The sequence below is a fragment of the Silene latifolia genome, chromosome 9 (assembly GCF_048544455.1).
Source record: "Silene latifolia isolate original U9 population chromosome 9, ASM4854445v1, whole genome shotgun sequence".
NCBI lineage: Eukaryota > Viridiplantae > Streptophyta > Magnoliopsida > Caryophyllales > Caryophyllaceae > Silene > Silene latifolia.
In genome coordinates, this window is record NC_133534.1 from 192,036,721 (window position 1) to 192,059,599 (window position 22,879).

General features: G+C 33.8%; 1 protein-coding gene and 1 long non-coding RNA gene across 2 annotated transcripts; both read left to right on the forward strand.

Moving 5' to 3' along the window:
- The first annotated feature begins 407 nt into the window (after positions 1 to 407).
- LOC141598420 (glutathione transferase GST 23-like) lies at positions 408 to 1,316 on the forward strand. The gene is made up of 2 exons (XM_074418164.1): positions 408 to 763; positions 936 to 1,316. Exons 1-2 carry the CDS (start codon positions 455 to 457, stop codon positions 1,293 to 1,295), a joined length of 669 nt encoding a protein of 222 aa, XP_074274265.1. The 5' UTR covers positions 408 to 454; the 3' UTR covers positions 1,296 to 1,316.
- A 17,507-nt stretch (positions 1,317 to 18,823) lies between these two features.
- LOC141598421 (uncharacterized) lies at positions 18,824 to 19,355 on the forward strand. Its single transcript, XR_012523500.1, has 3 exons — positions 18,824 to 18,933; positions 19,043 to 19,162; positions 19,268 to 19,355. It is a non-coding gene; the product is annotated as an uncharacterized LOC141598421 (long non-coding RNA).
- The last annotated feature ends 3,524 nt before the right edge of the window (positions 19,356 to 22,879 follow it).

A 22,879-nucleotide genomic window follows, 5' to 3' on the forward strand; every position in this document is an offset into this window, starting at 1 on the left:
ACGATGGTGCGCCTCAAAACATTATCGATTGTATTGCCCGCGATCTTTTATCTATGAAGTAATACCCTTTTGGATTTTTTCCAGAAAAAAAAAAAAAAGTTACCCTTTTTACATTATTTTATAAAATTTTATAAAATTAATTGAATGGAGTAGTTTGGAATAAATGGTAGGAAATCCAATAGAATAGACCGTAGCAAGGTAAAAGTCGTAGTAGCTGAACGCATTACAGACAAACGGAGCGACGCCTATCTTGATTCATGTTGGTGACAACTAGAATTGTCAAAAAAGAACAATAATAATAATAATATTCAAATCCTCTTATAATAACACCCAGGAGAAACATCATTCCACACGAAACTACGCAAGTTTATTTTAATGCATTATTGTAAATTTTGTTAGAGAAACAAGGGAGTTAGCTTAGTTAATTACACTCACTTAGATTTGTGCAGAAAACATGGAGGAGGTACGTCTCCTAGCAACATGGCGCAGTGGATATTGTCACAGAGTCATATGGGCCCTTAACTTTAAGGGCATCAAGTATGAATACGTCGAAGAGGACTTGCAAAACAAGAGCGATGACCTTTTGCGATACAATCCCATTATTCAGAAGGTACCAGTCCTTGTTCATAATGGAAAATCCGTCTTAGAATCCATCAACATCCTTGAGTATATCGATGAGACGTGGCCTCACAGTCCCTTGCTTCCTGCTGATCCTTACGAGAAAGCCATGGCTCGATTCTGGACCAAATTTATGGAAGATAAGGTATCTTGCATTGGCTTGTATTATGTTTGTTCTTGTTTCTTGACACTAGGCCAATCACATTAACTTCAAGAGCAATGAGGTTATTAGGGGTACCATGTGAATTTTCCGATTGATTTATTTGATCCTATGATTATTGAATAAAACTTTTAAACATTCTAATTGGTGCATGTAGGGACCAGTATTCTACTCTTACTTTCGAGCTGTTGGGGAAGAACAAGTGAAGATAGCTAAAGAAGCCAAAGAAGTGCTTAGAACACTAGAAGAGAGAGGGCTGGGAGATGACAAATTCTTTAACGGGGAAAAAATTGGATACACCGATCTGTGTTTAGGATGGATCTCCTATGGGTTGGAATTTATGCAAGAGGCTGCTGGTATCGTTTTAGTCGAACCGGACACCCTCCCAAGGTTAAATGCTTGGAGCAAGAGATTCAAGGAAGTCCCAGTGATCAAAGATAACTTGCCAGATCGGAATATGATGTTGGCTTATTTCAAAGAGCTTCGAGCAAGATTCACTGCATCTCCAGCATCCTAACTACCTTTGCTTGTAAAATCACTAAGGGTCCGTTTGGATACAATTTTCGGAGGGAAGGGGAGGGGAGGGGGAGTGAGGGGAGGTGAAGGGAGGGGAGAGAAGGGGAGGGCAAATGGGATGTGGGTGTTTGGATAACAAAAATTATGAAGGGAAATGGAAGGGGAGGAAGGAGGGAGATGAAGAATGGATGGAGGATTGAAGGAGGCTAGTGGTATAATTAGAGTCCAAATAATGTTTTCTTTCCAAATCTTGCCACCCTTGGAAAGATTATAATTTGTTCTATAGGAGGGAAAATAAGTCCTCTCATTTCTCTCCCCTTCCATTTCCTTTCTCCCATATTTTTTATCCAAACAAAAGAAATTAAATCCCTCCCTTTCCCTCCCCTCCCCTTCTCTCCAATTCATTCAATCCAAACGGACCCTAAGAGAACTTTCATGGGAATCTTGTTATTTTCTATTTTCTCTCAACTTCTTGTATTCTTTATCACAAGATTCATTATCAATTCAACTTATATTCTATATCTTCTCTCAACTTCTTGTATCATCTTCAACCTTCTTATATTCATTATATTCGAACATTTTTTTTATCACAATTGTAAAGCAGGTAGAAATTACAATCATCTAGCTCCTTTTGGCTAATCTATAAGCTATAACATTACAGTTTCTAGGGACATAACAAAAGGAAATATAATGGAAATTATGAATCAGATTAAAGATTTCTTCAATAATAATCTCCGTTCTATGGTGAAGTCGATTAACTTTCAGGACATGCGATAACACCTGCAAACAATCAGAAAAAAAAAGAGATATGAACAAAATTAGACTCCAAAGCAGCAGTTAGTCTTCCCGAATAGTCATATCCCGAATAGCCAGAGTTTCAGCTTGTTCCGCACTTTGTGCAGATGAGCAACGGTTAGCTGAGCAACGGTCACCCTACAAAGTCACTTCTCCAGAGTTACTCCTGATGACCCAACCTAAACCAACAGACGGGTTTTTGTGCCATAAAGCATCAACAAACAAATCAAGTTGGTCATAATTATGCTTAGCAAGAATAAGAGGAAAAAAAAAACACTATTCCTTAAATCCATCAACTGGTTGTCAACAGGATGCAAATCTCCTTGGGGATTCATCCTATTGATGCGTGCCTTTTAGATGCGTTTATTCACATGTTTGGCACGCATTTCTATTATCTTATTTGATTATTTCATTCTATTTCCTCCTGTATTTGTTACCTTGGGTGTGTTTTAATAGGAATATTACGTAAATAATCTCATATATATTACTCCGTATATCTTAGCACATAATCTTCATACTTTCGCACGTAATATTTGCATATCTCTTTATATTGCCTCTTTCCTTATTGTAAACATAGTTTACGGCTACAACAGTGTATTAGGTTAGGTAATTGATAATTTTATAGCACTATGAATATGTATCTTGATCTATTATGTAATTATGCAATTCTCAATATAATTAATTTGTCTTCTAATTCTTTTTATTCTATCATGGTATCAGAGTTTCGTGCTCTTGATAAAGGTTAACACCTTAAGAGTTGATCCTCTTCCGCTACCACCACTCACCACTCTTACCCTGTCTTCCGCTACCACAAGAATTGCATCAAATTATCCGATCAAACCCAATCTAGCGATCAACCCCTAATTTTATCACCCATGACCACAGCATAAACTTGGTCTCCCATGGCCACCCCTTACAATTTTGGTCACCCACGGCCACCCCTTTATTAACTTGGTTGCGCAAAACTTGGTCACTCACGACCACCCCATACAAATTTGGTCGCCCACGTGACCACCCTTTTATAAATATGGTCAACTACTCGACCACTCCTTGAAAATTTAGTCACTCATAGCCACCCCTTTACAAATCTGATCTAACTACTAGACCAACTTGTTCACCTTGGCCTCCCCTTACAAAATTGGTCAGCCGTGACCTCCCCTTACAAACCAGGTCACTCTCGACCACCCTAACAAAGTTGGTCACTTATGGCCTCCCCTTACAAACTTGGTCACTCTCGACCATCCCTTGCAAACTTGGTCATCCACGACCGCTCCTTATAAATTTGGTCACTCACGTGACCACCCCTTAAAACTTTGTTGCCAATTTGGCCGCCCCTTACACACTTTGCTATCAACGATACCAACTCATCCTTGACTGCATGAACCGATCACTCCTTTAAACTCAATCGTCCATGCGGACGCCCCTACAAAATTGGCCACTCTCGCGGTCACCCCTACAAACTTGGCTCAGTACCCACCTTATACTATTTTTTTTCACCACACCCTATTCACCGTAAACCCTCAAAATGTCAATAATAAATTTCCTTTTTATCTCCTTAATTATTTCTCAAAAAAAAAAAAGTTTGCGTTTCCCCTTATTCCTCCATTCCTTTTCTTTCATGCATAAAATCTCCATTTAAACTTTAACCCCACATTCTATTAAACTCTATTTTCTCAGTTCCAAGACTATACAACTGGATTTACAATGAGCATTGTACGTCCAAGGTTATTTTAGTCTTTTTCCAAATACTTTTACAAAAAAAAATAACGTAATCCAATTTTGAATCCAATCCTCCTTCTCTCTCTGACTGCTTCCATATTTTTGTAACTCCTCTCCATCTTCATCCATCATCCAGTTAATGATTCATATTCTCCTTTAAATTATTATAATTAATTGACTATATGGAACAAATCATATGACGTGACTCGTGAGGAATAATTTTTATATCTAAAATTTCTAATGGAGGAAAATAGTTGAAGCTCGTATTCTTTTTACATTAACTCATATTCTTATCTTTATAGCTCGTATTCTTATGTGCTCGTATTTTAAAGTTCTTAATCCTTTTAGGCTCGTATTCTTTTTACATTAGCTCGTATTCTTATCTTAATAGCTCATATTCTTATGTGCTCATATTTTTAAGCTCGTGATCCTTTAAACTCGTATTATTTTAACATTAGCTCGTATTATTATCTTAATAGCTCGTATTCTTATGTGCTCGTATTTTTAAGTTCATGATTCTTTTAAGCTCGTATTCTTTTTACAGTAGCTCATATTCTTATCTTAATAGCTCGTATTCTTATGTGCTCGAATTTTTTAGCTTGTATTTTTCTAATAATTGTTCGTATGATTGGTGTAGAAATTTAACTCAAAGTATTATTAGATCCATTTTTCCTTCTTGATGATGATGTAAATTGCTTATCGTTCACCAAAATATTGTTAGATGCGTTTTTCCTCCTTGATTATGATGTCAATTGCTTCCCTTTCACCATATTAGAATCAGAATTACGGAGAAAGGAGGTTTGTCGTCGTTTAAGAGAAATTTAGAGAAGAGAAAGAGGAGGTAGAGTTTGTCGACCGGAGAGAAATCAGAATTAGGGAAAAATGGAGATGTATAGAATTTTTTTTATTGGGCTTAGATAGTTTAATATGTAATATATGAACCTGTTGTACAATGTTACTGTACAACAGGTTGTAGGATCCTATTTGTGCTATTTTCTCCACACAAAATAAATTAAAAAAATAAAAATTCTCACACAAATTTTACATCCCACCGTTTCCTCCTACATTATACCCTTAGTCATCATTATTCACCCATAAACCCCCTTTAACTTGCTCTTTAGTCCCATAAACGTATTTCTCTTCAAATAAAAAAATCATGGAAAATATTCATCCATCACTTATTATCGTTACCATCTTCATCTCCGTCCTACTCTTCAAGACTCAACTCTCGTTCCGGGCTTTCGGCCGTTCGTCTTGCGGGGGCATATTAGGAATATTACGTAAATAATCTCATATATATTACTCCGTATATCTTAGCACATAATCTTCATACTTTCGCATGTAATATTTGCATATCTCTTTGTATTATCATAAGATGATTCTTTCCTTATCTATATAAAAGTATAATAGAAGAGCCGCTATTCATTAAACTTGACACGTGTCAACTCACGGTTAAAAGATTTCCCGCCGAGCAACTTTTTCTGGTGTTTTTTCGTTTAACAAGGTATATTTACAATGTTTAGATGTTAACATATTCTTTGTTATGAATTTTTGTTTACACATTGATGTTCTAGACTCCTAGTCTTCCTAAATTTTACTTTGTATTTTTCCCCCTTTCTCAAGATGGGATTGCAAAATTTGATTCCAATTGTAAATTATAAAATAAAATCAAGCAAAGCATTAATTAATGGACGGTCTTTCTCAGAATAAATCCTCCTTCATTACTCCCTCCCATTACATATTGTACGGAGTAATTCGTTTCTAGAAAAATCACATCCATCCATCCATATCCATATAAAATTATAATAGAGAAATCACATGATATCATACTGTACACGTGTTTTGCTCTCATTAAAAAATTTCCCGCCAAAACATCCTACCAAAGCACTATAGTACGTTGTTTATGAAAAATGCCCTAAAAGAAAATATTCTATAAGTTCATTTAATTTACTTTCCATAGTATTAGTACATGCCTTTATGGCATAGAAACAAAATAAGGAAACATCCAAAGCAATATGGCTAAGATAAAAAAAAATACGTATGGCTAAGGTTCCTAGCAAAAATAACAATTATGGAAACAATCAATCAATCAATCAATCAATCAATTAATATATAACTAAAAAGGGATTTTTTTTGAGAATTTTTCTATTTGAATTAGGAGATAATTAATTATTTATCATTTTTCTATTAGAAGTAGAAAATAATTAATTAAGCTTTTTTTTGAGAATTTTTCTGTTAGAATTAGGAGATAATTAATTATTTACAATTTTTCTATTAGAATTAGAAAATAATTATTATTTACAATTTTCCTATTGGAATTAACAAACTACTCTTTAATATTTATACACTTATTATTTGCATAATACGGAGGACTGAAACTTATTTATGCAAAAAGTAAAATGAACGCTGAAATATGCTCTTACATATGTTGTTATTTCTAATGTCATACTTAATTACACATAATACGAAGTATTTTTGTTGCTACTGATATATGTATTTCTCCTACCAACTTTAAAGTTATTTACCTCCCAATACACTTCGACATTTATTGTTACTTTATTATATTATTTACATCTATATAAGACCGCATTAGTCTCAAAACTAATTTGCTAATATTTTCAATATAAATATTATGATCGGGTATCTTTTTTTCGTGGAATGATAATCCTTACATCTCATGATTTATATGTTTTTAATTAAGTTTAGGATATATAATGACTTAGAGGATACTATATATACATGACTATTATTACAACTTTACAAGTCTCGCATAAAACAATCTATAAATATTATGAAATATTTAAACAAATAATGTACACTACGGGATAAAGCTTTCTTCGAAAGGCAATTTTGTAATCGTTACCATTCACGATAAGTTATTGACCTTAGTGTGCATATCCAAATATTTTTGGGTGATTCTCCAAGTGACACTTTAACTGTATTTTTGTTCCTTTATACATAGAGTTTTTTATTAATCAAAAATATAACTTTATGAAAGAAATTACATAACACAACTAAAATGTTTTCTTTATCTTTCAAAGTTCTATATTTTTAAGTGAACAAATAGTCAAAATTTTACAAAGTTGTATCTTTAAAAAGCAATTAGGTACATTGGCTTCTTGGCTTGTAGTGGAAGGAGTAATTTATTGGTGCACAAGTGTGATAAGTCTATGGTATAAATGTACGAATCATAGTTTTTCAACAAGTGTATGATATTTTAATTAGATCAAATTTTAAACTATATTATATTAAGATTTATAAATTTAAATATCAAAACAAACTTTATGAGGGGTCATTTGGTTTATAAGGTTGGAATGGTATAAGATGGAGCGTTGTAGAATTCTGAATCTCATACTTTTTTTATGGCTGTTTGGTTCATTTTAATGGGATGTTTGGTCGGGCCTTCTGTAAAGGAATGAAATTGCTTCATTCCAGTGTTTTGTTTGCTTACATGGTGTATCATATAATGGAGCTAGATACCCAATGGATTCTAACCCAATGGATTCTAACTCAATTCTAACCAACAGAATAACATACAGATCTTACTTTCTTTGTATCAATCTTCATTCCTTTCATTTACAAATTTAGAATGAATAACCAAACTGTTTTAAGAACGAATAGATTTGGATACCCATACCTCTAAGGTATCATACTATTTCATTACGTTTCTTCATCCTTAACCAAACGACACTTAAGATTGTATACTATAGGAATAGAGATTGAAATCTTGGTGAAGATAAAGTGGTTGGGTATGAGATTTCAAGGGATTGTAATGGAGTTATATACATGATAGACTATAACTCCTCTCCAATATACCCAACCCAAACACTGGAATTTCATTCCAATCCATTCCAATAACTCTCACCGTATACCCCCCCCCCCCCCCCCCAATTGTATGAATCAAAATGATATTAATAATAGTTATATTATACAGTATAAACATAGTTTGTATTCCGTATTATTTCCTTTTTTTGTTTTGCATGTTCAAACTGCTCTTTATGGGTGGCACATAAACCTTATGGAGCGAGAACTGTTTTTATGGTGGGTGTTTTTTATTTTTCCGAGGGGTGGAGGCGGATTTTTGGGGAAGGGGAAAAGTGTCTCGACGGGTAGGACTACTCATCGACGCTTACGAATATGATTTAGGAGATAGAAAAATATATTCATATGTGGGGGACGAGGGTTGTTCAGGGATAGGGTTAGGGTTAGGATTGATTCTGATGGGTTTGATGGTTGGTTAGTTGGGTGGAAAGGCTTGGATATGGAAAAAGTTGGGCAAAGTGAGGTATTGATTGGAGAAGGTATCACTACAAGAAAAAACTAAAACAGGCGACCGAAATTTGGCGACTGATATATTTAGTCGCCAAATTGGCGACTGATTTTCAAATTGGCGACTGAAATCAGTCGCCAATTTGGCGACTGTCTTTTTTAAAAAGGGAATCAAACTTGACGACCGAGATTTTAAATTTGGCGACTGATTTATGTGTAGTCGCCAATTTGGCGACAGAAATTCAGTCGCCAAAATGAATTTCAGTCGCCAATTTTTTTAATAGAAACCAGGCTGTCATTTTTTAAAAAGGGAATCAATTTGGCGACCGAGTTTTAAAATTTGGCGACTGATATATGTGTAGTCGCTAAATTTGGCGACTGAAATTCAGTAGCCAAAGTGAAATTCAGTCGCCAAAATTTTTAATAGAAACCAGCCTCTCTCATACTTTACTCTTTACGAAACAAAAAAAAAAAAGTCGGGAGAGCGAAACAGCGGCGACGACGACACAACCAACCAACAACACCACACAACCACCCTTCCACCGCCATTTCCACCGCCACATCCACCCTCTTTAATTAGGTTAGTTGTTTTTGTTTAATTTCAGTTTAATTAGTTTAATTTGTTAGAATAATTTGTAGTTAGTTTGATTAATTTGTGGTTAGTTGGTTAGATTTATTTGTAGTTAGTATGTTTGATTAATTTGTAGTTAGATTTAGTTTAATTTGTAGTTAGATTTAGTTTAATTTGTGTTTGAATTAAAAGGGAATGATTAAAGGGGTTTTTGTCTTGGTTTAGGGTTATGGGTGGGGGTGGTTCGGTGGGTGGTGGTCGGCCGGCGGTCGACCGTGGTTGGGGTGGATCGTGGGGTGGTGTTTGGTGTTGGTAGCAAAGTGAAACCGTCTCATTATCATTAGTATTAAGCTAAGTGGAACCGTCTTAATTAATATTATTATTATTATTATTACTAAGTTAAGTGAAACCGTCGTATTATTATTAATATTAAGCTAAGTGAAATCGTCTTTTGCATTAATGGAATTAGCTAAGTGGAACCGTCTTTTGGATTAAGAGAAATTAGCTATTAGCTAAGTGGAACCTTCTTTAGGACTTGATTTTGATAAATTTAGTTTGATAATTCATGTTATTGATGAATTGAGGTTGAATAACCTTGTTTTTTTTTGTTTTTCTTTTCTCTTTTCAGGGTTGTCACCGCGCTGCTAGGCACCACCGTACGCGGTAGCTGTTGCTTCTTATTTTCTTTTCATTTTTTCTTTTACTTGATTAGGTAACCTTCTCTTACCAGTTACCTTTTAAATTTACTAATTTTAGTTCAAATTATGCTACGGACTTTAGGATAGAAACCTTTATTATGTGGTTGAATTGTGCTATTGATTGACTTAATTAATTTAGTACTTGATTGTGTTGTTGTTTGATTTGATGTTGACTTAGTACCCGTTCAAGAATTACTCATTAGGAGTAATTCTTGAATAGTCCCCATTTTGGGACTGTCTTTGTACGTTTCAAGTCATTTAGGTAGTAAACACGTACTTGTGATTTATTAATGAGGAATGAGTTTGGTGGCGATCCCTTTAATGTTCTCCGAATACATGTATATGTGGAGTAATTAGTTATTCTACATAGATGTGTATTTGGAGAATCAAGGGAATTGCTGCCGAATTTTTCCTCATTAATAAATTACAAGTGTGTTTGCTAGTGACTTGAAACGTACATTGACGGGTTTAGGTTGGAGTGATAAGGACCCCATTCGAAGATGGATTACTTATTGACAATATTTATATATTGTTTTCATATGTTTATTGTATAATGTGGAGTATAATGTTTAAATTTTGTATGTAATATTATTGTTATTTTTTTAAAATGTTTAAATTATTGTGGGGTCTTCTTTAGATTAAAATGAAGAGATTGGAACGTTCATGGATGTATGAAGGAAGATTAGACCATTCCAATAAGAAAAGACGTCCTACCACTAGATTTATAAAGGGTGTTAGCGAGTTTATTGAAATTGCTAAACAACAAGATGAATATGACTTGGTAGACAAAAACCTTAGGTGTCCTTGTGCCAAATGCAAAAACCTGAAATACCACCTTGACATTGTAGTAGAAGAACATCTCATTATAAACGGGTTTAAGCCAAATTATTACAATTGGATTTCACATGGAGAAGCATATTCTCCAATTCATGAACAAGCTCACACCCAACAAATACAAAATGATGAGAACCCATATAGAGAGATGGTTGTTGATGCTATGGATTCCACTATTTTTAATAGTGATGACCATACAACCATTTCTGAAGAACAACCGCCACACCCACAAGCAAAAGCCTTTTTTGACATGTTAAAAGCCTCAGAAAAACTCTTGTATGAAGGAAGCAGAATGACATTGTTACAAGCCACTTCTAGGCTAATTACCTTGAAATGTGAGTTTAATATGCCATTTGTTGCTGTTGATGGCATTGCCTCGTTCCTTGAGGAATCTTTCCCCGATGATAATATCATGACCCGAAGTTTCTATACTACCAAAAAAGTAGTTAAAGGTCTTCAGTTACCGCATGAAAAGATTGATGCATGTCCTGAAGGATGTATGTTATTTTGGAAAGATGATGCTTTGCTTGACAAATGTAATGATTGTGGGGCGGATAGATATGAGACAAGTGAAGGAGATACAGTTTTGGTGTTGAAAAAAGGCAACGGTAGTAAGAGGGCCAAAAAGAGTAAGAAACCAATAGCATGTAACCAATTGTTTTACTTTCCTCTCGCACCAAGACTTCAAAGAATCTATGCCACCAAAAACATTGTCGAACAAATGAGATGGCACAAAGAAAACCCACGTGCTCCGGGGAAGATGAGTCATCCTAGTGATGGGGAAGAATGGAAACGATTTGATCAGATGTATCCTGATTTTGCCAAGGAACCCCGCAATGTACGACTTGGCTTGTGTACGAATGGATTTGATCCTTTCGGTAATTTTGGGAGGAAGTATTCTTGTTGGCCCGTTATGGTCACACCATACAATTTACCACCTTGGTTATGTATGAAAAGACCATTTATCTTCTTGTCACTTATTATTCCCGGACCAAAAAGCCCGAAACGTAATTTGGATGTTTATTTACAACCATTGGTGGAGGAGTTGAAATATTTGTGGGAAGTTGGGGTGGAAACTTATGATGTGTCTAAAAAATAAAATTTTCAACTTAAAGCTTCTCTTTTGTGGACAATAAATGATTTTCCCGCCTATGGTATGCTATCTGGGTGGTCTACACAAGGACAAAAAGCATGTCCTTGTTGCATGGAGGAAAGTAAGGCATTTTGGCTTCCCAATAGTAAGAAAATAAGTTGGTTTGATTGTCATAGATGCTTCTTACGAGAGGGAAATCCACATAGGAGGAACAAGAAAGCTTTCACAAAAGGTAAAGAGGTGCTTGATGCCCCTCCGAAACGAGTGCCTGGGGATGAGATATGGAAGACGGTATGTGATTTACCATCCCCTATTGATGGTACCGAGGAAGAATTTAAAGAATTGAAAAAGCAGAAAAACGGTTGGTTTAAAAGAAGCATTCTTTGGGACCTTCCTTATTGGAAGACAATGTTGATAAGACATAATTTGGATGTAATGCACATAAAAAAGAATTTCTTTGAGCAACTAATTGACATGATCATGGATGTAGAAGGTGAAAAATGTGATAGCATTGCTTCTAGAAAAGATTTGCAGAAATTTTGTCATCGTCCCAAATTACACATTCGCGGCGACGGGTCTAAGCAAACATCCATTTTCACTCTCGACAAAGCTAAGAGAAAGGTATTGTGTGAGTGGTTACAAAATTTGAAGTTTCCTGATGGGTATGCATCAGATTTTAGTCGATGTGTTGATCTTAAGAAGCTGAAGTTGCAAGGCTTGAAAAGTCATGATTGTCATGTTTTCATGGAGCGATTATTACCCGTTGCTTTGAAACACCTCGTGCTGACAAACGTTTGGAATGCAGTTGTTGACATTAGTCAATTCTTCCGAGATTTATGTGCCTCTTCAATATGTGTTGATGACATGATTAAATCTGGAAGAGCAAATACCACAGATATTGTGTAAGCTTGAAATGATCTTTCCTCCTACATTTTTTAACTCCATGGAGCATCTACCGGTTCATTTGCCATATGAAGCCAAAGTTGGGGGACCCGTCCAATATTGGTGGATGTATCCATTTGAAAGGTAACTAGTTTTGTGACCCGTGAAAATCACGGGTTTTATTGTTTTTGTTCTTTTATTTTTACGGCATCGTTCATGAATGTGTTATTCGGCTTGTTTGTCTTCTTGCTTATTATCTTGGAGATATGTTGGTAGGATACCTAAGTAAGGAGGGTCCTGAGGATAAAACATATTATATCTAAGGGGGTTTGGGAATTTATTATATTAGAATAGTTGGAACTTGTTGGAAATCACAACCTCTTTATTGAACAATGACACCAAAACTCATGAATCCCTCATTTTAAAAAACATACGAATGTCCATTCTCTGATTTCGAAGGTTGGTATTGCATATAGATTAATGGGAAATTGTATTGTCTTGTGTTTCATCAGAGCACTTTAAACAATTTATTCACAAAGCCTAGAAGGAAAAGTCAACAAAAATTATGGAAAAACGTAAAATTGCATTCAAATAGTGGAATATTAAGTTTGCAAACTACTCTTATTTTGCTACGGTCCTCATTGTCTTTGTCTTTTTACTGATTGTTGTCTTGTTGTGTTAATCACTGTCGGTCCCCTTTCTATTTTTGTTCCCTGCTTTTTTTACGGTGTTTAGATTGTCTCTGGATTTCGAGGGCGCTTAACTTTGTCACGGTGGTTATTCAGTTCACTCAACATTGACGGCTTTTGGTATTCTATTACTTGATATATTATTTTAGTGTTGTTTTGGCGCGTTCTAAGAACCTTGGTCTCATTTTTATCCGGCAAAGAAACAAAAGGTTGGACACTTGAACATCTAATTCTATTCCTTATTAACTAAAGTATTCTAATGAAAAAAGAAATGTAAAATAAAGTAAAAATGTAAAATAAATAAATGAATGGATAATAATGATATTTTATAACTAAATTTTACATATTGTCTTTAGTCAATTAGAGACGATATGAATAATGCATAGAAAGCGTTCTGTTAAAATACAACTTATGTTTATCTTACTAATTAGGCTAAAATTACAAGTTTATTTTCTTAAATGCAAAGGAGTTTGTTAAACTTTTTCAGCAAATAATACATTTATAATTCTTGTCGATTTGTCGGTCTTGCAATATCGTCCTTGTAAATTCAATTGATTTCCAACGTATTGGGAAAAATATTATTGAAATGATTTTTGTATAACGAAAGACCTAAGTGATGTACTTAAATTATTTGCAAGGAGTTGATGACATGTGACTTATACAAATAAAATTTTAGAATAAATACGTATTCAATATTTTTTAAAATAAATTTTATGTGAGCAATTTTTGGGAGGATACACGAGAAAATGTATCTGTTCAACAATGACGTCATTCTAATTTCATTTCTATCTTGTCAATTAGAGTCATCTCTATATCTCTTGTTGTTGGTGAACTTTTATGTGAGAAGTTTTTACACCTATCCCAATAAATTCTAAAGAAATAAGGATGCACAATTTGTATTATTATACTTCAATTTTTTTAATTATCACCTCATTTGCTTGTGTGCAATAATTAAGATTAGGAAAAAGTTTGCAATTGGTGGAGTAATGTGAGAATTTAACCCTTAAACGATGACATTTATTTTGTAATTTTTTTAAAAGTTATAAGAAGCATTTGGTAAAAAGCACGTCCCAAAATAGAAATTAAAGAAAAAAGAGTGATAATATAAAAATAGACAAAAAAGAGAAGTGAGGTGATAATTAAAAAATATTCTTAACAACTGATTATGAGAAAAGAAAAATATATACAAATCATTAAAAAAAAAACAATTCTCGAAGAAATATTGGGAATGCTAGAAGAAAATATTTGATGGAAAACAAAAAATAATTTAGAGGCTTGAAAGCATTCAAAGTTGAAACAATGAATTGGAGAATCATCATCGGATTACAATCAAAAACCATGCAAAATATTTATCTTGATCTACATTAAAAGATCCAATTTATATCCTTGGAGCATATAACTTCAACACTTCCATTAAGTCATTTGATTTATAATCTGTTATTAACTAAGATATTTGATTTATAACATGATTAACAAAATACAAGTTGAAGAGTACACGCAAAACTAATAAAGTGCACAAAAAGGTGTAAGATAATTTAGTACAATTTATTAAATTTGTCAATTAATATTCCAAGAGTTGAAATATATAATGTAACATGTCACCAATAATTAGATATTCATACTAAAATTTGATATTGCGCATACACCATAATAATAAAAAAAAAAATGAAAACTCAATAAAAATGAAAATTATATTCAAGCCAAAAGATAATTGCAAAGAAGTTCCATAACCATTATTTCCAGATTTCATGCAATGTTTTTGATATGCGAGTATGTCATCCTCCTACAATTTTAATACAAACAAAACAATAATAATTAAATATGATTCTAACTCTTAATTAATTCAAAACATAATAAGAATAAAAAAGTTAAATAATTCAATTGGTTATATATGCATACTTTACCCACCAACTTTTTGGATGAAAATAAAAAATAGGATTGTTGTAATATTTATATAAGAATTTTTTTGTAATTAATTATCTAATTAATTTCAAGAATTTATTTGAGAGAAGAAAAATGTTTTGTGAACTAAGGGGGAGATAAAAAAGTATGGTGAAATAAATACAAAGTATAATAATTATGAGAAAAAACCAAAAGACCATCTATTAAATAGAAGAAATAAAAATTAAATGAATAGGTAGATTAATACCAAATTTATGAGAGGAAAATAAAGAGTTTGTATTAAGTTTTTGTGTGTGTTTGCAACTAATATTTGTTATTTTGTTTGTATTTTATAAGTATGTAACACATGGTATTTAGAGATTACTTTTAGTTAGATAATCAAGTAATTAATATAATTGAATTATTATTAACCAATAGAAAAATTACGCAAAAATAATAATTAAATATGATTCTAACTCTTAATTAATTCAAAACATAATAAGAATAAAAAATTTAAATAATTCAACTGGTTATATATGCATACTTTACCTACCAACTTTTTGGATAAAAATAAAAAAGAGGATTGTTGTAATATATATGTAAGAAAAATTATATAACTAATTATCTAATTAATTTCAAGAATTTATTTGAGAGAAGAAGAATGTTTTGTGAACTAAGGGGGTGATAAAAAAAATTATGGTGAAATAAATACAAAGTATAATAATTGTGAGGAAAAACCAAAAGACCATTTATTAAATAAAAGAAATAAAACTTAAATGAATAGGTAGAGTGATACAAATTTATGAGAGGAAAATAAAGAGTTTGTATTAATTTGTTTTTGTGTTTGCAACTAATATTTTTTATTTTGTTTGTATTTTATAAGTATGTAACACATTGTATTTAGAGATTACTTTTAGTTAGATAATCAAGTAATTAATATAATTGAATTATTATTAACCAATAGAAAAATTACACGTGGATTAAAAATTAAATGCTTTAAGTATGTTTTTAACTATATTGTATATATTTTCATTATTAGGAAAATTTAATATAGACATAAATATAGAGTAATGAGAAATGAAATATAAAAGGTCTAACTTTTTATTTTTATTTTTATTTTACAAAATACACATTGCATGAAAATTGTTTAGGGAGTTATCTTACCAACTAAAAAATGGTAGATATTTTGTCTTCCCTTTTATTTATAAATCATATTCATAGATTTACATATGTATTCAATTTAATGAATTTGAGCAAGTTTATTGCAATAATATTTGAGAAGGAGTTGCAAATATAAATAATTTAAAATTAGAGTGATGTAAATTTTTATTTTTCATTTAACCAATTGTAGTTTTAAAAATTAAAATGTCAATGTTTAATGTTAAGTATGTTATTATTTGCCCTTTTTATTTACAAATTCTTTGTTATTTCATAAACGGCGTAAAATTAAAATAATGTGATATTTATTTGTTACTTAAAATATTCTAAGAATAAACGTAGAAATTGAAAATATAGTATGAATTTTGATTCTTAATTGTTTTTTAGTTTATCTAGAAATTAAAAAGGCCAAAATTTAATGTTTCTTATGCTAATTTACTTTTTATGTAAATATTTTTTAATTTGTGTATCGTTTTAAATGGATCGTTATACGAACATGAATTACCCTCTTAATTAAACACGTCATACTACATGGAGGATTTGTGACGTGGAATTTTGGTAATGCAAGGTGGCATTTAATAGTATGAGGTGGCATTGTCTACGTGGACTTTTAAGGTTTACCCTTTTAATAATATTTATAGATTAAGATAATCTAGCTACTTTTAAATTAAAATTAATAATAATAATTAATCTATTTATTATATGTTAACTTTATTATTAATAAAACTCATCATTAACTTTTATAGGTTTCTTAATCATTTGAAGAAAAAAATTGGTAATAAAGCTAGGGTGGAAGGTTCTATATGCAATGCTTATTTAACGGAAGAGATTGCAAACTTTTGTTCTCTTTACTTTGAAAAACATATAGAAACCAAAGCAAAAAACTTGAATGTTGAGAAACCGGATGAAATAGACGGAAGTTTACCCGAATTTTTTCAAACTCAAGATGATGAAGGGTGTTCATCAAAGGGGCAAACAAGATATTTGGATGATAAGGAGTATAATCGTGCCCACCTTTACGTGCTATCTAATTGTGACCTCTTGGAGTCATACGAAACACAGTTTGTTAATGATTTCATTCAGAGGAATCCTAATATAAGTAAGGATGATGTTTGGGACAAACATGAGGACCAATTTCCATCATGGTTTCAGAAACATGTAATTGAGTTGAATATTCAAGATGATTTGATAAGAAGTTTGGCTTTTGGTCCATCAAAAATGGTAAGAACGTGGAATCGATACTCGGTTAATGGGTTTAATTTTCAAACATTCAACCACGGTAAAGGTAAGGCTAGGTGCAATTGGGGGGTTACTATTTCTTCTCTTGATGACAACGAATACTATGGTATAGTTGAAGATATCTTTGAAATTAGTTATAATGGACGTGACCGAGTTTATAAAACTGTCTTAATCAAGGTTGATTTGGAAGGATAATTCTGTGTATTTGGAATGAGAGTACATGAACAATACAAGCTTGTAGAAGTGAATCGTACTAGAACATACTCTAAGTATGATCCATTTATACTTGCACATCAGGCTCATCAAGTGTATTTTGCTACTTATCCAAGCACAACAAATGATTGAAATCAAAATGCGTGGTGTGCAATCTTTAATACAAAGGCACGGTCACAAGTTGATACAACTTTTTTCCAAGAAGAAAACGTTTCAAATGAAACACTTTTGTCTCCACCCGATGAAATCAACTATGAGCATGAGAATAAAGATGGTGAAGACATGGAAGAGGAAGAATATTATGATGTGGAAGAGAGACTGCCGGGGGAGGATGAGGTGGAGGAGGAGGAGAGAAGGGAAGAAGAGGAAGAGAGGAGGGGGGAAGAGGAGGTGAGGAGGAGAAGAGAGGAGGAGAAAAGGAGGAGGAAGGACGAGGGGTTTGGAGAGGAAGATGATTATGATGATGATGATGACGATGATGAGGATGAGGATGAGGATGAGGATGAGGACGAGGGGTTTGGAGATAAAGATGATTAAATTGGTATAATTTTGTATTCCTCAAGAGTAAATTATTAAAATTTGGAAGTCTGTATAATTTTCATTTATCATTATTTGTGTTAATTTTTATTTGTATTACTGCAGATGGCTGGAGAAGGTCGAGGTAGGAAGCGTGGAGGCGGCTCAGGTTCTGGACAGAGTACGCGTGCAGAGGAGGAGGAGGAGTTTGTGCAGGAGGATCCGATGCAGACAGACGGTGACGGTTACGGTGAGGAGACTGACGCTACCGACGAGCCAGTACGGGTGCCGATACGGTGCACTTCGGATCATCAGATGATTCTTGAGCCGGCGGGATTATGGTAAGTTTTATTCTTTATTAGTCTACTATTTTTATTTCTTTTTTTTTTTTGTAAAATAATAATTGTTTCTAATTTTACATGTTCAAAATAAATGCAGGTTTGTGGACGATTGTGTGGTACGAGGTGTCACGAAAAGCACGAAGACTAATTTCGTGGGTCCAATTCCTACATCGTGGACACAAGCTTCTAATGCACAAAAAGAGGCGTGGTTCAATAACTTTCGGGTATATATTTTCCGTAATTCTTTGTTTTAGAAACAAAATAATTAATTTTGATAATTTTTTTAAGAACCAAGGTTATACTTTTATTTTATACTAATATGAAATTTTGTCGCTTTTTTTTGTAGCTATCATTTGCTTGGTCACCGTCTCAAGAACAGAATGTCCGTAACAGGTACAATGACGTCGGTACTCGACGATATCGGGACGTGATCTGGAAGACGATCAGGCGCCCGAAGGAACCAGAGCACATGAAAGGTATTTAATTAACTTGTTTTGTTATTTGTATTAATTAGCATATACTCTCTTATATTATAAATAATATCAGTAACTTATTAGTTATGATTTCATATGTGTAATTGCAGGTGATAAGTATGAAGGCTTAATAAAGCATACCAAAATTGAAGCTTTTCAGAAGAAGTCTAAGCAAGCATCCCTCAACAAAAAAGGAGGAAAGGAAGATGCCGTGAACGAGCCTACTCATTTCGCGGGTTCACGATCGTTCTGGGATCGTGTATTGGGTGTAAGTTTGTCTATTATTTCACACTTTTTTTGGTTTTCAATGCAACATGTTTATTTTATGTTAGATTTTTTGTTGATTTTCTAACATGTATGTTTTTTTTTTCATTCAGAAAGGAAAGAAGAAGTCAAAGCCGATTGCGACGGTACCGGAACTGTTTCTGGACACGCATTCCAGGGTTGACCACAAAGGGGTTAGAAGTTGGACTAAGCCAAAAGACAAGCAATTATATGTAAGTTTTCCCTAACACTTAATTTTTGTTAATTTATTCTCTTTTAAAATGTCGTATATAAGGTGGTTACCATATTAACTTACAACGATTTGTTTAATATTGTAGGAAGCATTTGAACAAGAAAAAGCCGCCAATCCAGAAAAACCGGATAATGACATATGGTATGAGTTGGTGGATGGCTTCAAGAAAGGGCACGTGTATGAGAAAATGGGAGGTGTTGGGTTGAAATGTAGTTTGAGAAAATGGGAGGTGTTGGGTTGAAATGTATGGTGTTGTGTGTGTTGAAATTTGGGATGTATGGCGATGAAATTTGGGTTGATGTATGGCGTTGTATGCAGGTTGGCTAACATTGAAAACGAAAAAAACCACCAAAACATACAGCAACTTTGGCGACTGAAAAGGGATTTGGCGACTGAATTTCAGTCGCCAAATTGGCGACTGATTTGAGGTAGTCGCCAAAATGGCGACTGAACTTCAGTCGCCAAAATGGCGACTGAACTTCAGTCGCCAAAGCCCCTATTCAGTCGCCAAAGTTTCTCAGTGAAAGTGGCTACGTCACCCAAATCTGGCGACTAATACCAAATTTAGCGACTGAAATTCAGTCGCCAAATTGGCGACTACCTAAAATCAGTCGCCAATTTGGCGACTATTTTTTCAGTCGCCATTTTTGTCATTTGGCGACTGATTTTTCAGTCGCCAAATTTGGCGACCGACTTTAGTCGCCAAAGTTAGAAAAGGCGACTAAGGTCGGCGACTGACGTTTGGCGACTGATTTCAGTCGCCAAATTGATTTTAGCGACTGATTTCAGTCGCCAAAATCGGTCGCCTGTTTTAATTCTTTTTGTAGTGTAAACAGGTAAATTTTATTTGAAAAGTGTTTTATATGAAAATAAGAACCGGTGAAGGAATGGAGGGTTCCAAACAATACACCCGAGACGATATAATTGAATGGAGTTGTGTGTGTTACAATCATTCTCATCACGCAAAAAAAACCTCAATTAAAAGTTAATGATATACTCCCTCCGTACCACACCAAAGATAACACTTACTATGAACGGTCATACCACACCAAAGGTAACATTCCTTATTTGGCACATAACATTACCAAGTTATCCTTATAACCATTTGATATTTATACAAAATGTCATTACATACCCCACCTACCAACCCACAATTAAATACCCAATTACATACCCCACCTATTTATTCCCTCTTTACCCTTACTTTTTCCACTTTTTCTTAAATACTCAATTATTCCCTACGTTACCTTTGATGTGGTACGGAGGGAGTAATATTGACATGACATATACTCCCTACATATTTATCCAATGTTCCCACATACAATTTCCGTACAATCTAATCCAATGTTTCCCTTCCGTACAACCGTACTTGGTAAAATAGTTGACATAATTATCCTCTTTTATTTATTTACATTGATACCAATGCAACTAAAACTCCACATTACGACATTTTTTTATACACCCCTAACTATTTCTAAGAATATCGCCACAAAAAAACACTATAAAGTCATTCCACATTAAAATTTCTGCGATGACCCAAGGGAGCATTGGATTGGATTGAAGGGAGAATAACATTTGATTGTTTAGTTTTGTCTCTAGTAAAGAAACAAATTGAGTTTATATACATGATAATTTAAAAACACCATAGGGAGTCTATTCTTGACAAAAGCATTTAACGATTGAGGACAAAGGTACCATAGCTTGACACAACTTGGAGGTGATTTATTGGTATCCTTCTAGGCTTAGTAGTTTGAAGCAACCATATCTATGAAGGAGTGTGTACCATTGAATTGCTTCCCCTTTAGATAATTTCCGCCACTTAGATGAGGAAAGTGGCTATTCTTTTTGTAGATGCATCCGTTACTTGATTTTGTGTGCTTTAATGCTTGGATGTATCGCCATTTTGGCAAGCCCCACCTTGCCTTGCAAGAAGGCACCCTACCTCATGGATGTCTTGTTGTGAGTTGAAGGGGCGGAGTGAGACTCGCTAATTATCTCACATCGGCTATATTACTAGGACAGTTTAAATAAAGGTCTAGTTTTAGTCACCTCTTTACTCGGGACGAGTAAAGGTTCGGTTTGGGGATATTTGATGTGGCTCATATTTGCGCACATTTAGTCCCTTAATTGAGCCTATTTTGCATATTATTATAACATTCTATAGCCATTTTATCCGTCAAATGCTTTCTATTTTGCTTTCCTAGTGCATTTCATATGTTTTGTAGGAAAGGAGGCAATTAGGCGGAAATTCCCGTATCTTGAGCTTATTTGGAAGGACATTGACGATCTTGGTAGAACGAGTGTAGAAGAAAAGGCAAGAACTAAAGACCAATGTTTAAAGAATAAGAAGTATGCGAGAGGAAGTATTCTGAACAACAATCCGGGCGTCCAACGTAGGAAGCCGCTTGTCCAAGTACCCAAGAATCCGAGCGTCCCGACCTTCGGCCGCTCGTCCAACCTGCCTACAATCCGCTCGTCAAACCCTTGCATACGAGCGTTCCTCGGCGTCTTCGTCAAAGATGCGCATCTCCCCGAAATACTTGCATTTCCCTACTTAGAACTTAGAATTGTTAATTACTAATTTAGCCTTAGTTAACCTAATGAGGCACTACTATAAATACCCCATTTTGATGATAATCAAAGGGGGCTTCCACATTAGAAAATCCTCTTAAAATAGATTAGGAGTAGATTAGATTAGATTACTCTTTAATCTTTCCACAAATTTCACATTAATCTGTCCTTAATCATTGTTCAAGTTTATTACTTTTGGGTAATTTAAGATTATTGGGTTATTGGAGGATTGACAACCTTTCATCAATCAATCAAGTTTTCTTCTTTTATTCTTGCTTTATTATTTGGATCATCTCGAGTTTGGTATAACTCTTTTACCCTTTGCTCTTTATTGTTTATTTCCTCATTTTCTTATCATGTTTACACTTGTTGTAATGATTGACACCATTAATGACATGTTCTCCATGGTAATGAGTGAGTAGTTTCCTTAACTAGGATTAGTGGGTAATTAGGGGAAACCAACATTGGGAATAATCATGCTTAATCTAATATGTTTTCATAATAAATTTGCTAGCTTGTTGTGATGTCAACCTATGCACATGTTATGTTTGATGAAATGCTAAGCCTATGAATCCTTGCATTTATAACCATCTCTTATCTATTCAACTTGACTTGTAAGATATAAACCAACTCGAGTCTAGTTAGACCATGCATAGAAGTGATTAGGGGGAAAGTAAGTCGACTTGTAGGTGTTGTACAATCTAATCGATTCGGCTCCAAGACCCAACTCTTCCTAAGAACCGCAAGACATACACCAACTCGGTTCCTTTACGACATTAATTGCTTGCAACCTTGTGAACATGTTTGTATGGTTAACTCTCATGAAGCCCCTATGAACCCATGATATCCTAGCACTTTTAATCATTTGTTTAAATCCTTCATTCTATTTCTTATTTTACTTTATTGCTTGCATTAGTCCAGAACACAACTACAAACCCAAATCAATCGTGACACTAGCATAAATTGAGATAAATAGACTTAGAACCCAAAGCACACCGTCCCATGGATCGAACTCGACTTAACCACTAACTAGTTATTTGTTGAGTATTATAAATGTGTTTGATTGGGTGTACAACGACACGCTCACGTCAGTTAGACCCGCTACATAACACAGAGTGCCTTAATA

Coding starts and splice junctions, on each gene's coding strand:
- LOC141598420 (XM_074418164.1), top strand. CDS start 455: ATGGAGGAGGTACGTCTCCTAGCAACATGGCGCAGTGGATATTGTCAC. Junction 764..935: donor CCAAATTTATGGAAGATAAG/GTATCTTGCATT, acceptor TGGTGCATGTAG/GGACCAGTATTCTACTCTTA.